Source organism: Pristiophorus japonicus, chromosome 13 (assembly GCF_044704955.1).
Source record: "Pristiophorus japonicus isolate sPriJap1 chromosome 13, sPriJap1.hap1, whole genome shotgun sequence".
NCBI classification, from domain to species: domain Eukaryota; kingdom Metazoa; phylum Chordata; class Chondrichthyes; family Pristiophoridae; genus Pristiophorus; species Pristiophorus japonicus.
Window position 1 is genome coordinate 179991577 of NC_091989.1, and position 19223 is coordinate 180010799.

Below are 19223 nucleotides of genomic sequence, written 5' to 3' on the forward strand. Positions count from 1 at the left end.
AAGTAAATGTTGGTCCTTTAGAAGATGAGAAGGGGGATTTAATAATGGGAAATGTGGAAATGGCTGAGACCTTAAACAATTATTTTGCTTCGGTCTTCACAGTGGAAGACACAAAAACCATGCCAAAAATTGCTGGTTACGGGAATGTGGGAAGGGAGGACCTTGAGATAATCACTATCACTAGGGGGGTAGTGCTGGACAGGCTAATGGGACTCAAGGTAGACAAGTCTCCTGGTCCTGATGAAATGCATCCCAGGGTATTAAAAGAGATGGCGGAAGTTATAGCAGATGCATTCGTTATAATCTGCCAAAATTCTCTGGACTCTGGGGAGGTACCAGCAGATTGGAAAGCAGCTAATGTAACGCCTTTGTTTAAAAAAAGGGGGCAGACAAAAGGCAGGTAACTTTCGGCCAGTTAGTTTAACATCTGTAGTGAGGAAAATGTTTGAAGCTATCATTAAGGAAGAAATAGCGGGATCTCTAGATCGGAATAGTGCAATCAAGCAGACAGAACATGGATTCATGAAGGGGAAATCATGTTTAACTAATTTACTGGAATTCTTTGAGGATATAACGAGCATGGTGGATAGATGTGTATCGATGGATGTGGTGTGTTTAGATTTCCAAAAGGCATTCGATAAGGTGCCACACAAAAGGTTACTGCAGAAGATAAAGGTACGCGGAGTCAGAGGAAATGTATTAGCATAGATAGAGAATTGGCTGGCTAACAGAAAGCAGAGAGTTGGGATAAATGGGTCCTTTTCGGTTTGGAAATCGGTGGTTAGTGGTGTGCCACAGGGATCTGTGCTGGGACCACAACTGTTTAAAATATACATAGATGACCTGGAAGAGGGGACAGAGTGTAGTGTAACTAAATTTGCAGATGACACAAAGATTAGTGGGAAAGCGGGTTGTGTTGAGGACACAGAGAGGCTGCAAAGAGATTTAGATAGGTTAAGCGAATGGGCTAAGGTTTGGCAGATGGAATACAATGTCGGAAAATGTGAGGTCATCTCCCTTGGGGAAAAAAAACAGTAAAAGGGAATGTTATTTGAATGTGGAGAAATTACAACATGCTGCGGTGCAGAGGGACCTGGGGGTCCTTGTGCATGAATCCCAAAAGGTTAGTTTGCAGGTGCAGCAGGTAATCAGGAAGGCGAATGGAATGTTGGCCTTCATTGCGAGAGAGATGGGGTACAAAAGCAGGGAGGTCCTTCTGCAACTGTATAGGGTATTAGTGAGGCTGCACCTGGAGTACTGCGTGCAGTTTTGGTCACCTTACTTAAGGAAGGATATACTAGCTTTGGAGCGGGTACAGAGACGATTCACTAGGCTGATTCCGGAGATGAGGGGGTTAACTTATGATGATAGATTGAGTAGTCTGGGTCTTTACTCGTTGGAGTTTAGTAGGATGAGGGGTGATCTTATAGAAACATTTAAAATAATGAAAGGGATAGACAAGATAGAGGCAGTGAGGTTGTTTCCACTGGTAGGGTGCACAGCCTCAAAATCGAGTTGAGAAGGAATTTCTTCTCCCAGAGGGTTGTGAATCTGTGGAATTCTCTGCCCAAGGAAGCAGTTGAGGCTAGCTCATTGAATGTATTCAAATCACAGATACATAGATTTTTAACCAATAAGGGAATTAAAGGTTACGGGGAGCGGGCGGGTAAGTGGAGCTGAGTCCACGGCCAGATCAGCCATGATCTTGTTGAATGGCGGAGCAGGCTCGAGGGGCTAGATGGCCTACTCCTGTTCCTAATTCTTATGTTCTTATGTTCTTATAATCAACATTTAATAACGTGATGGGCCTCCAATTCTTCAGATCCCTCTATCCCCCTTATTTTTATAAGCTAAGCTTATGCTACCTCGCCTCATCGATGGGGCCAGGCTTCCCTCAGTATTAATCTCCTTCCAAACCTCCAAGACCATTGAACTGAAAACCCATAAGAATTCTTTATAAAATTCTGCTCTTAATCCATCCGACCCTGGGCTTTCCCCCTTCATTCCAGTTATTGCTACTTTTATTTCCGCTAATCCTACATCTTTGTCACACGTGCTTCTCTCATCCTCCTTTAAACCTCCTTCAATAAAAGCACTAACCTTCTCCATCGCCAATTTGGAAATGTCTTCTTTTGCATACAACTCTTGATAAAAGCTACTGGCCGCCTCCATTATCCCACTTTCATTAATGATCTTTTCCCAACCTTCAACTCTCCAATTAATAATAACCTTTGTCGCAACTTCTCTTGCTCCAGAAAACATCGAGTGCATCTTTCTCCCTCCAATGCATCTTTAACCTTTGTGTGGAGAATGGCCCCCTTGCATTTTTCAGCTTGCAAGAATTCCCACTCGTCCCTTAAAACCACCCACTTAGTGTCTGCTCCCTTATCCCCTCCGTCAACTGCTTTACAGATATCTGTAAATCTTCTGTTTATATTCTCTTCTTGATGCCGGTTAGCTGTTGTTCTTTCTTTCTCACTACGATCAGCCATGATCTTATTGAATGGCGGTGCAGGCTCGAGGGGCCAAATGGCCTACTCCTGCACCTATTTTCTATGTTTCTATGTTTCTATAACATACCGAAAAAAACTTTAATCTCATATTTAAAATTGTCCCACCAAACTCTTTTTTTTCTTTCAAGAATAAAAGTTCCTTCCGAGCATTCTTTATTATTTTTAAAATCCCTTCTTTAAAAGCAATTTCTTTCAGGTACTGATTGTTTAAAATCCACACCCCTGGACCGATCTTAACTCTGCTGTTCCTAATTTTAAGAACCAAAGCCGAATGGTCACTAAAAAATACTTTTTTATAATAAATCTCCATCACCTCAGAACGTAACCTTTCCCGCATTAACACAAAATCTACTCGGCTGTTTTAAAACATCCCTCAAAACCTCTTCTGGAGAACTCCCTTTTTAAGGGGTTCCGATCCCTCCATAAGTCTCTCAAATTTAAATTTGCCATAATTTTTACAATCATCTCTCTGGAGTTATCACCTTTAAAGGTCATCTGGACTGAAATGTCCATCCGAGATAAAAAAACATTAAAATCCCCCACTGTACAAGGGTTTCCTGCCTCTGCCACTTTTGTGAATAACCACCGAAGAAACTCACGATGCTTGCAGTGGCCTTTCAGCACATAGATATTAAAGAGATCACAATTCAATTACTCCATTTGTCTCTCCCCTCAGGGTCCTTGTCCACCAATGCAACATTCTCTTTCATGGACGAATTCACTAAAACAGCCACCCGTCTATGGTTATTATTTGCGCAACTTGCAAATATTTCTCCCTTCCAAACCCTTTCAAGGATATCCTCATCCCAAAAGGTTTCTTGTGGACACAACAGGTCAGTGCCTTTAAAACACTGCAACAACTGCTGCAATTTCTTCTCCCCCCTCAGTCCGTTCACATTAATCGAGACTAATGTAATCATTGCTCCTAATAAAAGAAGTGTGCCTGATAATCCCCCCATCATCATTTAATGTCTGGCCCTTCTCTCTTCTCATGTTCCTTCCCAACTTTTTGGGCAGCTGTTGCTTTCTCCTGCAGCCTCCGGCTCTTTTTCACCTCCTGTTTGAACCTTCCCCGCAATTTCAGCATCTTCCTTACATTAAATTTAGACCACAGAACTGCCCCTTCTCCCTCCTTCTTCCCCTCACTAACCGTTCCCTTTCCACATGATGCCCCCCTCCAGTTCCATGTCTCCTTTCTCCTCTGACTCCTCACTCTCGAGCTCTTATCTCCCATCCCTGCTCCCTGTCAGATGCAGAATCTCCCTTAGAGAGTCCCCCTGCTAACATGATTTCTCCAACAGTGCCATTCCCTTTGGCCTCACCTCCACCGCTGACCCTTGCTCCCCGTTTCTTCCCTCTCTGGGACAATGGCGCATCTCCATCCATCTTGTTCCATTTTGGCATCTTTGTCTCCCCCTGCCCCTTTAAGGCTCCTGCCTCTTGCACCCTCTTCTGGTCTTGCCCCCTCCTGCTCCCCAAGATGTACAACTCCCTGTCTCTCTTCGGAATACTTACATTTACCATGCACCCCGCACCCGCCTCTGCTCCCCCCCCATGGACACCTGAAGGCGAGCCATATTATGGCTTGACTCTGTCCCTAAGCCGTGATGTCCTCTGCTGACTTTGTCTTTTTCCACCGTACACCATCTCCATCCTGTTTTCTGCTCCGCAATTTTCTGCTTCTTCTTGCACTCTTTCCTCATTCCGTTCGGCGGCTGTGTCCTCCGCCTGCTCCACTCTTCTGGCCACTCCGCTCACACCTCCTGCTCCTTCTCCCATCTCCTCATCGCTCAAGGGGCTTCCTTCTGCCGTACACTCACAGCGCCCTGCAGTTCCGAGCGATGTGACCAGACTTGCCACAGTTATAACAGTACAGGTCTGGACAGCTTCTTAATAAATAGTCGTGTCCAAGACAGTAATAGCAAACCTTCACCTGGTTATCATGCAGAACATGGAAGCACCGCACTCCTTCCGTTGTCTCGAATTTCATGCTGTAGGATAATGACTGCACCCCCTCTGGGAACTGCACATTAACATAACGGGGAGGAGAGACTGGATCGACTGGGCCTGTATTCACTGGAGTTTCGAAGGATGAGAGGGGATCTCATAGAAACATATAAAATTCTGACGGGACTGGACAGGTAAGATACAGGAAGAATGTTCCCGATGTTGGTGAAGTCCAGAACCAGGGGACACAGTCTAAGGATAAGGGGTAAGCCATTTAGGACTGAGATGAAGAGAAACTTCTTCACTCAGAGAGTTGTTAACCTGTGGAATTCCCTACCGCTGAGAGTTGTTGAAGCCAGTTCGTTGGATATATTCAAAAGGGAGCTAGATGTGGCCCCTTACGGCTAAAGGGATCAAGGGGTATGGAGAGAAAGCAGAAAAGGGGTACTGAGGTGAATGATCAGCCATGATCTTATTGAATGGTGCTGCAGGCTCGAAGGGCCGAATGGCCTACTCCTGCACCTATTTTCTATGTTTCTATGTTCGGGTTGCCGCGTTCCTGGATAGTATATCCTCTTTATTACTGAGCAAAGTTTAATGTCCCACAACTCCAACTTTTTTATGAGCACATATTCTTCAACATAAACCGACAGGTTTAAGAATGAAACTACCACCTCTTCGGAATACAGCAAAGATATATCCAAGTACTTCTCACCAACCTTCAGGCTCAGTAAAAGTCTTTCCACCTCCTCCCGGCCACTGACCGTCACCTCGAATCCAACATTCAGCTTTGATTGGCAAGCAAAGCAACTTCCCTCATTGCAGTCCTCATGTACCGCCTGGATGATATCCCAAGCTCGCATCTCCTTATCCAGGCAGTGAACCACCACCGTGTTTTCTTTTCCAAACCTCATGGGGTCCGGCCCAAATCTTTGGGCCTTTTATTCTCCCTTCTCAAGACATTCTCTCCCCTGATTAAATTCACACTGGGAGCTTTGTTTGCAGGTGACACTAAACTGGGTGGCGGTGTGAGCTGTGAGGGGGACGCTAAGAGGCTGCAGGGTGACGTAGACAGGTTAGGTGAGTGGGCAAATGCATGGCAGATGCAGTATAATGTGGATAAATATGAGGTTATCCACTTTGGGGGCAAAAACGCGAAGACAGAATATATCTGAATGATGGCAGATTAGGAAAAGGGGAGGTGCAAAGAGACCTGGGTGTCATGGTTCATCATTCATTGAAAGTTGGCATACAGGTACAGCAGGCGGTAAAGAAAGCAAATGGTATGTTGGCCTTCATAGCTAGGGGACTTGAGTATAGGAGCAGGGAGGTCTTACTGCAGTTGTACAGGGCCTTGGTGAGGCCTCACCTGGAATATTGTGTTCCGTTTTGGTCTCCTAATCTGAGGAAGGACGTTCTTGCTATTGAGGGAGTGCAGCGAAGGTTCACCAGACTGATTCCCAGGATGGCTGGACTGACATATGAGGAGTGACTGGATCAACTGGTCCTTTATACATTGGAGTTTAGAAGGATGAGAGGGGATCTCATAGAAACATACAAGATTCTGACAGGACTGGACAGGTTAGATGCGAGTAGAATGTTCCCGATGTTGGGGAAGTCCAGAACCAGGAGACACAGTCTTAGGATAAGGGGTAGGCCATTTAGGACTGAGATGAGGAGAAACTTATTCACTCAGAGGATTGTTAACCTTTGGAATTCTCCACGCCAAAGCGCTGTGGATGCTCAGTCATCGAGATCGATAGAATTTTGGGCAATCTAGGGATATGGGGATAGGGCAGGAAAGTGGTGTTAAGGTTGTAGGTCAGCCATGATCTTATTGAATGGCGGAGCAGGCTCGAGGGGCCATATGGCCTACATCTGCTCCTAATTCTAATGTTCTTAATGACCAGATAATCTGTTTTCGTGATGTTGATTGAGGGTTAAATATTGACCAGGTCACTGGGACAGAACCTCCCTGCTCTTCTTTGACATACTGCCCTGGGCTTACTTATGGCCATGTGACAGGGCAGAAGGGGTCTCGGTTTACCGTTTCATCAGATAGGGTGACGCTTCCCACAGTGTAGCGCTCCCTCAGTACTGCATTGGAGTATCAGCCTAGACCTTATGCTCAAGTCCCTGGAGTCGCACTCAATCAAACAACCTTCTGCCTCAAGACGTGAGAGTGCTACCCACTGAGCAACAGCTGACACAGTGAATAGTTACAGCACAGAAGGAGATCATTCAGCCCGTCAAGCCCGTGCCGGCTCTATGTAAAGGCACTTCAGCTAGTCCCACTCCCTCACACTTTCCCCGTAGCCCTGCAAATATTTCTCCTTCGGGTACTTATCCAACTCCCTTTTGAAAGCCACAATTGAATCTGTCTCCTTCACCCTTTCAGGCAGTGCATTCCAGATCCTAACCACTCACTGTGTAAAAAAAGTTTTTCCTCATGTCGCCTTTGGCTCTTCTGCCAATCACCTTAAATCTGTGTCCTCTGGTTCTCGACCCTTCCGCCAATGGGAACAGTTTCTCTCTATCTACTCTGTCCAGATCCCTCATGATTTTGAACACCACTTTCAAATCTCCTCTCAACCTCCTCTGCTCTAAGGAGAACAACCCCAGCTTCTCCAGTCTGTCCATGGAACTGAATTTACATGGATAGACTGAGAGGATAGGGCTTTGCTGTGGTGTAGCCCACCGATGTACGTTATCGAGGTTCACCAATGAATAATGGTTCTTAGGGTGAGATACTGGAGGAACTGGCAACGGTGAAACCAAATCTCAAGAGCCTGCCGAGACTGTGAGGAGATTGGGCGGGAGCAGGGTGAGTGGGGCAGGGGGAGAATTGGTAACATTAAAAAAAGCAACAAATTAAATATCAATGCTTGTGGATGTTGAGCTTGCCTGTGGTTGATTAACTTTTCCTTTGAACTGTAGGTTAAGTAGGTTGGGCCAATACTCATCGGAGTTCAGAAGAAGGAGAGGTGATCTTATCAAAACGGAAAAGACAATGAGGGGGTTTGACAAGGTGGATGCAGAGAGGATATTCCCACTCATGGGGAAACTAAGACTAGGCGACTTAGTCTCAGAATAAGGGGCCGCCCATTTAAAACTGAGATGAGGAGGAATTTTTTCTCTCAGAGGGCTGTAATTCTGTGGAATTCTCTGCCCCAGAGAGCTGTGGAGGCTGGGTCAATGAATATATTTAAGACGGAGATAGACAGATTTTTCAGCGATAAGGGAATCATCATCATAGGTAGTCCCTCGGAATCGAGGAAGACTTGCTTCCACTCTTAGCATGAGTTCTTAGGTGGCTGTACAGTCCAATACGAGAACACAGTCTCTGTCACAGGTGGGACAGACAGTGGTTGAGGGGACGGGTAGGCGGGGAGCCTGGTTTGCTGCACGGTCCTCCCGCTGCTTGCGCTTGGCTCTGAATGCTCTCGGCGATGAGACTCGAGGATTATGGGGAGCGGGCGGGGAAGTGGAGCTGAGTCCATGATCAGATCAGCCATGATCTTATTGAATGACGGAGCAGGCTCGAGGGGCCAAATGGCCGACTCCGGCTCCTATTTCTTATGTTCTTACGTCGGAATAAGTTGGACGTCGTGTTCTGAGTGGCTCTCGGGCTTGTCCTCTTTCTGTTCCTCAGGCCTCAGTACGGAGGGAAGTTCTGCCCCGGCTCCAACCGGATCTATCAGATGTGCAACATCCAGGCTTGTCAAGACAAGCGTGTCATGTTTCGAGCTCAGCAATGCGCAGAGTACAACAGCAAGCCCTTCAGGGGATGGTACTACAAGTGGAAACCCTACACAAAGGTCGATGGTAAATATTTGAATGTGGAAGCCTCCTGTCTGCAGTTCTGCTCACCACATTACAGGAAAGATGTGATTGCACTGGAAAGGGTACGGAGGAGATTTACGAGGATGTTGCCAGGACTGGAGAATTTTAGCTATGAGGAAAGATTGGATAGGCTGGGGTTGTTTTCTTTGAAACAGAGGAGGCTGAGGGGAGACCTTATTGAGGTGTATAAAATTATGAGGGGCGTAGATAGTGTGGATAGGAAGGACCTATTTCTCTTAGCAGAGGGGTCAACAACCAGAGGGCATAGATTTAAAGTAATTGGGGGAGGTTTAGAGGGGATTTGAGGGGAAATTTCTTCACCCAGAGGGTGGTGGGGGTCTGGAACTCACTGCCTGAAAGGGTGGTAGAGGCACCTTCACAACATTTAAAAAGTACTTGGATTACGGACCAAGAGCTGGAAAGTGGGATTAGGCTGGATAGCTCTTTGTCGGCCAGCCTCCTTCCATGCTGTAAATTTCTATTATTCTATTTAGGAAGGGGAAAGCGGGGGCAAGCGAGTCTCGAACTGCCCCCCAATCCAAAGACTGGGGCAGTAAACAGAATCCCACTGCACAGAAACAGTCCATTCGGCCCAACTGGTCCATGCCGGTGTTGATGCTCCACACGAGTCTCCTCCCACCCTGCTTCATCTCACCCCATCATCGTAGCATCTATTCCTTGCTCCCTCATGTGTTTTGTAAAGTCCTGTCCCCTCAGTACAGATTCACACGAGGCATGTAGTGAAGTCAATGTCACTCTGGACCTGCACCTTTATTTCACAGCTCTGGAATGCTGCACTTGCCTGAGACCTGTCCTTATATACCTGTCCCTTGCAAGTGCACCCCTGGTGGTAAGGTATGCTGGTGGTTACAGGTCATATCTTATTACAGTCATGTATAGCATGTTAGGATACAGTTATATATAATAATGTAAGATACATGACAACACCCTCCCCCAAGATCTTATTGTCTTTATAGGTTCAGCCTTTCAGGTGGTCTACGCTCTCGCGTGGAGCGTCTGAGTTGTGGTTCAGTTGTTTGCCTTGGTGTCTGTTTTTCTTTGGGTGTGGTTGCTGGTATTTCGCCTGGGCTGTCTGTTTCGATTGGTGTGATTGTTGTTGACTCGCCTGGGCTGTCTGTTGGGATTGCCCTTTCCTCAGGTTGTTCCCTCTGTCTGTCCACCAGGTGTGGTGCGAGTTCCACATTGTAGTCTGCCTCTGGTTCCGCAGTGTTGTTGGTAAATCTGCTTTTGACTTGGTCTACATGCCTCCGGCAGGTTTTGCCATTGTCCATTTGTACTACCAGTAGCCTGTTTCCTTCCTTGCCCGTTACTGTCCCTGCAAGCCATTTGGGACCCCTGCCATAGTTTAGTACAAATATTTTGTCCCCTATCTCATTCCATCTCCCCCTCGAATTTCTGTCATGGTACTCAGTCAGCTTACGGCGCTTTGCCTCAACGATTTCGTGCATGTCTGGGAGGATTAATGAGAGCCTTGTTTTTAAAGTCCTTTTCATCAACAGTTGCGCGGGGGGGAATCCCAGTCAGTGAGTGCGGACGAGATCTGTATGCCAGCAGCAGTCGCGACAGGCGACCCTGCAGCGTGGGACCTTGGATTTTAAGCATGCCTTGTTTAATGATTTGCACTGCTCTCTCCGCTTGGCCGTCTTGACGTGATTTATGCCGTGGTCAATTATAAAGTCTTGGAATTCTGCGCTGGTGAAGCACGGACCATTGTCACACCAATATGTCAGGGTTTCCGTACGTTGCAAACATGCGAGGCTCTCCACAGTGGTGGAGGTTTTGCTCGAGTTTAAAATGGTGCATTCGATCCACTTTGAAAATGCATCTACAACTATGAGGAACATTTTGCCCATGAATGGGCCCGCATAGTCTACGTGCACCTGCGACCACGGTTTGGTAGGCCAGGGCCAGGGGCTCAGTGGAGCCTCCCTGGGGCATTGCTGAGTTGGGCACAAATGGTGCACCTTCTGATGCAGAGCTCCAAGTCCACGTCAATACCAGGCCACCAGACGTGGGATCTGGCTATGGCCTTTATGAGAACGATCCCCGGGTGCTCACGGTGGAGCTCCCGGACAAATGCCTCTCTGCCTCGCAGAGGCATGACTACTCAGCTGCCCCACATCAGGCAGTCTGCTTGTAGTGATAGCTCATGCATGCGCCTGTGAAAGGGTTTTAATTCCTCAGGGCAGGCATCGCGAGCCTCTGCCCAGTCACGGGTTAGGACACATCTTTTTACTAAGGATAACGTGGGGTCGCTGGCCGTCCAGGCTCTGATTTGGCGAGCCGTCATGGGCGAACCTGTGGACTCAAAGGCATTGATTGCCATGACTATCTCACAGTCCTGTTAGTCAGACCCTTCCGTGGTTGCCAGGGGTAGCCTGCTGAGCGCGTCGGCACAGTTGTCTCTGCCTGGTCTGTGCCTTATGGTATAGTCCTAGGACGCCAGCATGAGTGCCCACCGTTGAATTCGCGGCAAGGCGTTGGCATTTATTGCCTTGCTCTTGGATAGGAGGGATGTGAGGGGCTTGTGGTCGGTTTCTAATGTGAACTTGGCCCCGAAAAGATATTGGTGCATCTTTTTGACACCGTACACGCACGCGAGCACCTCCTTCTCTACCATTCCGTACCCGCGTTCTGCCCGCGAAAGTGACCTGGAGGCATAAGCTATGGGTTGTAATTTGCCCGCACTATTGACATGTTGCAAAACGCACCCGACCCCATACGCTGATGCATCGCATGTGAGAACTAGCTTTTTACCTGGGTCAAAGAAAGTTAAAACACTGTTGGAACACAGAAGGTTGCATGCCTTATTGAAGGCGCGTTCCTGGGCGCCCCCCAAAACCAATCGCTCCCTTCCTGAGTAGCACGTGGAGAGGCTCCAGCAGCGTGCTTAAGTTCTGCATAAAGTTCCCAAAGTAATTGAGTAGCCCGAGAAAGGTGCGCAGTTCTGAGACATTCCGGGGCCTGGGTGCCAGGCGAATTGCTTCTGTTTTGGACTCTGTTGGGCGGATTCCATCAGCGGCAATCCTTCTGCTCAAAAATTCAACCTCGGGTGCGAGAAACAGGCACTTGGATTTCTTGACTCGTGGGCCTACCAGATCCAACCGCTTTAGTACTTCCTCCAAATTACGGAGATGGGAGTCGGTGTCCCTGATAAGTATGTCGTCTTGAAATACAACCGTCCCCGGGATGGACTTGAGCAGACTCTCCATGTTGCGCTGGAATATGGCAGCTGCTGACCTGATGCCAAATGGGCATCGATTGTACATGAAAAGGCCTCGATGTATGTTGATGGTGGTGAGTAGCTTGGATTCCTCGGTCAATTCTTGCGTCATATACGCAGATGAGAGGTCTAATTTTGAGAAAAGTTTACCTCCAGCCAATGTGACAAATAAGTCCTCCGCTCTGGGCAACGGGTACTGGTCCTGTAGGGAGACTCTGTTTATGGTAGATTTGTAGTCCCCACAGATTCGTACGGATCCATCAGGCTTCATGACTGGGACGATGGGACTTGCCCAGTTGCTAAATTCCACAGGTGAAATAATGCCTTCCCGCAGAAGCCTGTCTAGTTCGTGTTCAATCTTTTCCCTGATCACATAGAGTACAGCTCTGGCTTTGTGATGGACCGGTCTAGCATCCTGTGTGATGTAGATTTTGACTTTGGCCCCTTTTAAAGTGCCCACACTTGGCTGAAAGAGATGTTGAAATCGCTTTATAACTGTTGAGCAGGAGGTCCGTTCCTCTAATGACATGGCATGGACATCATCCCATTTCCAGTTTAGTTTTGCCAGCCAGCTTCTCCCCAGCAGTGCTGGGGGTTCTCCGGGGACAATCCACAGGGGAAGTCGGTTCACTGTCCCTTGTGTGTGAGACAGAGAGCATGATGCTGCCGAGGACTGGTACAATTTCTTTGGTATAGGTCCTTAGTTTGGTGTCGACCCTTGTGAGTTTTGGTCTGTCTCTTTTATGCGGACACAGTTGTTCAAATTGTTGAGCGCCCATGAGAGATTGACTCGCTCCCGTATCCAGCTCCATGTTGACAGATATCCCGTTGAGTAGGACCCTCATCATTATAGGAGGTGTCCTGTTGTAGGAGCAGCGGCCATTGATAGTGTTGACCCGCTGTACATCGGTGTCCTGGGTACTGTCCCCACCATCTTCTGGTCCGCTTTCCGACCCATCCGATTCGTATACCAGCCGAGCTGCCGTTTATTTGCACATGCGGGCCAAATGCCCTATATATTCACAATTTCTGCAAACAGCCTGCTGAAATTGACATCGCCTTGATGAGTGCCCACCCCCAAACCTCCAGCATAGACCTGTTCCATTGTTCAAACTGTTTCCAAAGAATGAGCTGCGTCTGGCTGTTCTCTCTTGAGCTTCTCTCAGTTTGTAGTTGATTGCTCGCATTGTGGGTTGATGAGGTGTGAACGGCCGTTCCTGTGGCCCTTGATGGCTTCTGCCTGCTGTCGAGAGCCTGTTCTCCCGGTTTTGTCTGTGTGTCGGGGTATAGCATGTTAGGATACAGTTATATATAATAATGTAAGATACATGACATATTTATCTAGCTTTTCTTTAAATGCATTGATGCTAGTCACCTCAACTATTCCCTGTGCTAATGAGTTCCACATTCTAACCACTCTCTGGGTGAAGAAGTGTCTCCTGACTTCCTTATTGGATTTATTGGGGACTATCTTATATTGATGACCCCGAGTTTTGGTCTCCCCACAACTGGAAATATCTGCCCTATTGAACCCTTCATCATGTTGAAGATCTCTATCAGTTCACCTTTCTTCTCGAGAAAATAGCCCCAGAAAATCGCTCTGCAGGTTGGGATTGAGAGTGTCTGTGGTGAAATGTTTCATCCACTTAGGATTGTACTCAAAATGCTTGGCTCATTTGATTTAATTTTCTGCCTTCAAACAGATTGCAGCCATTTATATTCTGATTACTTTTGCTTCCGGATTCAACATTCAAGTGCGCTGTGTAGTGCATAGAATGCAGGTCATTGAAGATGGGGCATTTTACCCTGTCGGTGATTGTCCTTGTGTATGTAATAACTCGCTAGACTGAATACTGTAAACTCTGAACAGGTACAAACCTGGCGCTACTTATTAGGGCCCAAAGTGATTACATTATAAGATGGCTGGCCTTTTATACCTGGCCGCACACACGTGTGCACAGTCCAATGACCTCCGACAGTGGCGTCACCTGGTGGCTAGTAAACCCAAGCATACATACATGACAGTTGATACACATCCACCTTCCTGTGTTCTGACATACTGTATGATGGTAAGAAATGTCCAGGGAGATGACCAGAACAAGTATCTGCAGCAGGGTGCTATACAAAAAACCCCATAAATCTCCCTCCTCATAAGGTCCTTTGAGCCATACTAACCGATTTAATTGCTTGGATCTTTTAAGGTTGGAGCTTATTTTAGATTCTATGATTTGCTACCTTCGCTCCAGAAACTTCCCATTACACGTTCTCTATCACGCTCTAATTGACTTGCAGTTCCTGTGGACGTTCTACATTATTGGATTCGTGGTGGCCATTTCTGATTTTATTCCGAGAGTACTGATAAAAGACCTCACTTTAACACATGCTCTATAAGTTAATGCTCTGCTGTGAATGGACACTGTCTTATCTTCAGCCCAGCAGGACTCTAGCCCTTTGCTTCCTCTCAGTGTATGGCAGTGTTGCAATGTGGGAAACGCGGCAGCCAATTTGCGCACTGCAAGCTCTCACAAACAGCAATGTGATAATGACCAGATAATCTGTTTTTGTTATGTTGATTGAGGGATAAATATGGGCCAGGACACTGGGGATATCTCCCCTGCTCTTCTTCAAAATAGTGCCATGGGATCTTTCAAGTCCACGTCAAAGAGCAGACGGGGCCTTGGTTTAACGTCTCATCTGACAGTGAGATGAGACTGTCCAACAGTGCAGTGCACCACTCCCTCAGCACTGCACTGGAGTGTCAGCCTAGATTTTTGTGCTCAAGTCACTGGGGTGGGACTTGAACCCACGACTTTCTGACTCAGATGCGAGAGTGCTACCCACTGAGCTGACATTTCTGCCAGCTAAGATACAGCTTTGGGTGGAGTTGTTGGAGATATTTTGCCACATGAAGTAGACGAGGGCAACAGCATTGCATCTTTTACCGTAAGAGCGAATCGGCATTTGAAGCAGAGGAAGATACAGGGTCATGGGAAGAGAGCGGGACATTGGGTTTGCTGTTGCAAAGAGTTGGCACAGACACGATGTATGGAATAGCCTTTTCCTATGTTGTAAAGCCCTATCTAACTGCTGGGTTGAGTGTCTCTTGTCAAGCCTGAATCAAGTTTACAGGCTTTACCAGTCAGACTGGAAAATCGCTGTGATGCAGGCTCCTGTTTAATTCCCCAATAGGCTGTCAAATAAGTAATAACTGTGACATAGAAGCTGGCAGCTTCTTAGTGAACACTCTTGCTTCTGAGTCAAAAGGGTTGTGTGTTCAAGTCCCACTCCAGAGACTTGAGCACAAAAATCTAGGCTGACAGTTCAGTGAAGTACTGAGGGAGTGCTGCACTGTCAGACGTGCCGTCTTTCGGATGCCACATTAAATGACACGTCGGATGACACGTTAATAGCAACGCATTTGGAAAGCAGTGACGAGATCGGTCCACGTCAACATGGATTTATGAAAGGGAAATCATGCTTGACAAATCTTCTAGAATTTTTTGAGGATGTAACTAGTAGAGTGGACAAGAGAGAACCAGTGGATGTGGTATATTTGGACTTTCAAAAGGTGTTTGACAAGGTCCCACATAAGAGATTGGTGTGCAAAATTAAAGCACATGGTATTGGGGGTAATGTATTGACGTGGATAGAGAACTGGTTGGCAGACAGGAAGCAAAGAGTAGGAATAAACGGATCCTTTTCAGAATGGCAGGCAGTGACTAGTGGGGTACTGCAAGGTTCAGTGCTGGGACTCCAGCTGTTTACAATATACATTAATGATTTAGACGAAGGAATTGAATGTAATATCTCCAAGTTTGCAGATGACACTAAGCTGGGTGACAGTGTGACCTGTGAGGAGGATGCTAAGAGGCTGTGGGTTGACTTGGACAGGTTAGGTGAGTGGGCAAATGCATGGCAGATGCAGAATAATGTAGATAAATGTGAGGTTATCCACTTTGGTGGCAAAAACAGGAAGGCAGAATATTATCTGAATGGTGACAGATTAGGAAAAGGGGAGGTGCAACGAGACTTGGGTGTCATGGTACATCAGTCATTGAAAGTTGGCATGCAGGTACAACAGGCGGTGAAGAAGGCAAATGGCATGATGGCCTGCATAGTGAGAGGAATTGAGTATAGGAGCATGGAGGTCTTACTACAGTTGTACAGGGCCTTGGTGAGGCCACACCTTGAATAGTGTGTACAGTTTTGGTCTCCTAATCTGAGGAAGGACATTCTTGCTATTGAGAGAGTGCAGCGAAGGTTCACCAGACTGATTCCCAGGATGGCAGGACTGACATATGAAGAAAGACTGGATCGACTAGGCTTATATTCTTTGGAATTTAGAAGAATGAGAGGGGATCTCATCGAAACATATAAAATTCTGACGGAATTGGACAGGTTAGATGCAAGAAGAATGTTCCCGATGTTGTGGAAGTCCAGAACCAGGGGTCACAGTCTAAGGATAAGGGGTAAGCCATTTAGGACCGAGATGAGGAGAAACTTCTTCATGCAGAGAATTGTGAACCTGTGGAATTCTCTACCACAGAAAGTTGTTGAGTCCAGTTCGTTAGATATATTCAAAAGGGAGTTCGATGTGGCCCTTACGGCTAAAGGGATCAAGGGGTATAGAGAGAAAGCAGGAATGGGGTACTGAAGTTGCATGATCAGCCATGATCATATTGAATGGTGGTGCAGGCTCAAAGGACTGAATGGGATGCTCCTGCACCTACTTTCTATGTTTCTATGTTTCTAAACCAAAGCTCTGTCTGGCCTCTCAGGTAGACGTAAAAAAATCCCATGCACTCTTTGAAGAGGAGCAGGGGAATTCTGCCCGGTGTCCTGCCCAATATTTGCACCTCAACCAACATCATATTAAAAGTCTCACTGCTGTTTGTGGGACTTTTCTGTGCACATCTTGGCTGCTGCATTTCCTATGTTACAACAACGACTACACTTCAAAAGTACTTAGCTTTTGGGATGACCCGAGGTTGTGAAAGGCACTCTGTAAATGTGAGTCTTTCTCAACAGGCGTTTTGATAACAAGGCGAAGTGCGCTCACAGCGTTGACATGGGTCTCGCTGTGATCTGATGCCTGCCACCAATGCCCACCACTCGGCTGAAAGCCCATGATTGAGAAGCGGAGAGTAGGAACAGCATCATCGTGCTGTCGAGTCTGATGTCATTTCCCTGTGTGGTGCAGGGGAACCCACCAGTTCGTTTGCAGGGAGGGCAGGGTATTTTTGTGGGGACTTGTTCAGGATCGATCCCTTTGAGTAAAGAGCCATTTTGGTGTCAGCTGTGGTTCAGTGAACAGCACTCCCGCCTCTAAGTCAGAAGGTTGTGGGTTTAAGTCCCACTCCAGAGACTTGAGCACAAAAATCTAGGCTGACACTCCAGTGCAGTGCTGAGGGAGTGCTGCACTGGCAGAAGTGCCGTTTTTCAGATGAGACGTTAAACCGAGGCTCCGTCTGCTCTCTCACATGGACGTAAAAGATCCCATGGCACTATTTGCGGAAGAGCAAGGGAGTTAGCCCAGCAGTCCTGGCCAATATTTATCCCTCAAACAACAAAACTAAAAACAAATTATCTGGTCATTATCACATTGCTGTTTGTGGGAGCTTGCTGTACGCAAATTGCTTGCTGCGTTTCCTAAATTACAACAGTGACTACACTTTAAAAAGTATTTCACTGTCTGTAAAGGGCTTTGGGATGCCTTTGTTGTCTTTCATGTCAGCCTTTTGGTCTTCTTTCTCATGTTTAAGTACTTGCATTGAAAATTTTTCAGCAAAATTTGTCGCACGCACCCCAGAGGGAACTTAGCAACTCCTCTTCAGCATCTTTCCAATGCACCAGTGGCAGTGTGCACTCCTGGAATCTAGCGATTGCGGTCTGACTGGTGCGTGCTCCCTGCAACATACACAAGACTTCCTGAGCAGAGATTGGCACAAACAGTGACCAGCAGACAAGAAAAACACATGTGCGATGCACGGAATGAAATCGTACAACACTGGAGGAGGGACACTCAGCCCCCTCACTCCCTGCTCTTTCCCCATAGCCCTGCAAATTTTTCCTTTTGAAAGTTACTGTCGAATCTGATGCCACCACTCTTTCAGGCAGTGCATTCCAGGCCATAACAGTTCGTTAATAATAAAAGAAACATCACTGCTGGCTTTTTTGCCAATTATCTTTCGGCAGTTTCCTCTGGCCACTGCTACCCCTGTCACACTTCCTACATTACAACAGTGGCTACACTTCAGAAAGTACATCATTGGCTGTGAAGCGCTTTGGGACGACTCAAGGTCATGAAAGGCGCTACAGAAATGCAATTTCTTAATGTTTTTTCATTTTCCTGGGCTATTGGTGAACATGGACCCACTCCTCTTCCCCACCCACCCTCCACCCACTCCTCTTCCCCACCCACCCTCCACCCAATGTGCTTCTTAATATTTCAATATGTTTGAACAATGTTTGTAGTTTTTTAATGCACAAGGAGATACATCCTACTGATAGAAGAAAGACTTGCATTTATATAGTGCCTTTCATGACCACTGGACGTCCCAAAGTGCTTTACAGCCAATTAAGTACTTTTGGAGTGTAGTCACTGCTATAATGTAGGAAACACGGCAGCCAATTTGCACACAGCAAGCTCCCACAAACAGCAGCGTGATAATGACCAGATAATCTGTTTTTGTTATGTTGATTGAGGCATAAATATTAGCCAGGACACTGGGGATAACTCCGCTGCTCTTTGAAAACATTGCCATGGGATCTTTTACATCCACCTGAGAGGGCAGATGGGGCCTCGGTTTAACATCTCATGCTAAAGACAGCACCTCCGACAGTGCAGCACTGCCTCAGCACTGCACTGGAGTGTCAGCCGAAATTTTTGTGCTCAAGTCTCTGGAGTGGGATTTGGACCCATAACCTTTTGACTCGGGCGAGAGAGGTACCCACTGAGACACGGCTGTGTGCTAAAGGGCCTCAAAACCTATACTGTATGCTGTCCATGCTGGGCTTGGATGAAGCATTTACTGGTTGGGCAGAATGGCCTGTTTCTGTGCTGTATATCTGATGTAATACTCAGTAATCCCAGTGGCTCATTCAATAGAATCATCGCTTGTTCATTCAGTTCCGCAGCATTCACTGGGACGAATTATAACTTTGGGTGATAGTGTGAAGTGGACGATATTTCATTAGTTTCCCATTATTATGCACCTGCCCGATTTAACTGGCTAGTGACCTGAATGGACAGGAAAATTGGGCGCGGTGCATAACAGGCAACTAATTTGATCGCGCCTGTGTTACACCACAGCCCAAAGTATAAATGGCCCCCAATGTTTCTGCTCCGAAGGAGACTGTGAAGCCCATTAGGTTTGCGTTGGTGTTCTCCACCACTAGTCCAATCCCCTTCTTCTGCGTCCTCTCTGTACTTGGTCAATGCACCTCCTAGTATGAGCCTTGTGGTCCAATAAGGTCCCCACAGTCATCGGAACAAGAGTGGGCCATTCAGCCCCTCGAGCCTGTGCCATCATTCAATCAGATCATGACAGATCCATGCCCTAACTCCATGCACATGCCTGGGCTCCATATCCTTTAATACGCTTGGATCACAAAAATCTAATATTCCCAGATTAAAAATTATTAATTAAGCTGACATCTACTGCTTTTTTCCACAT

At 46.9% G+C, this 19223-nt stretch overlaps 1 protein-coding gene across 1 annotated transcript in view; it reads left to right on the forward strand.

Annotated features, from left to right (window-relative positions):
• Nucleotides 1–19223, forward strand: part of adamts18 (ADAM metallopeptidase with thrombospondin type 1 motif, 18) — a 297899-nt gene that overhangs the window by 174939 nt on the left and 103737 nt on the right. Inside the window, exon 13 of the mRNA XM_070897035.1 lies at nucleotides 8113–8285. Coding sequence (XP_070753136.1) covers nucleotides 8113–8285 — 173 coding nt within the window. The remainder of the gene's footprint in view (nucleotides 1–8112; nucleotides 8286–19223) is intronic.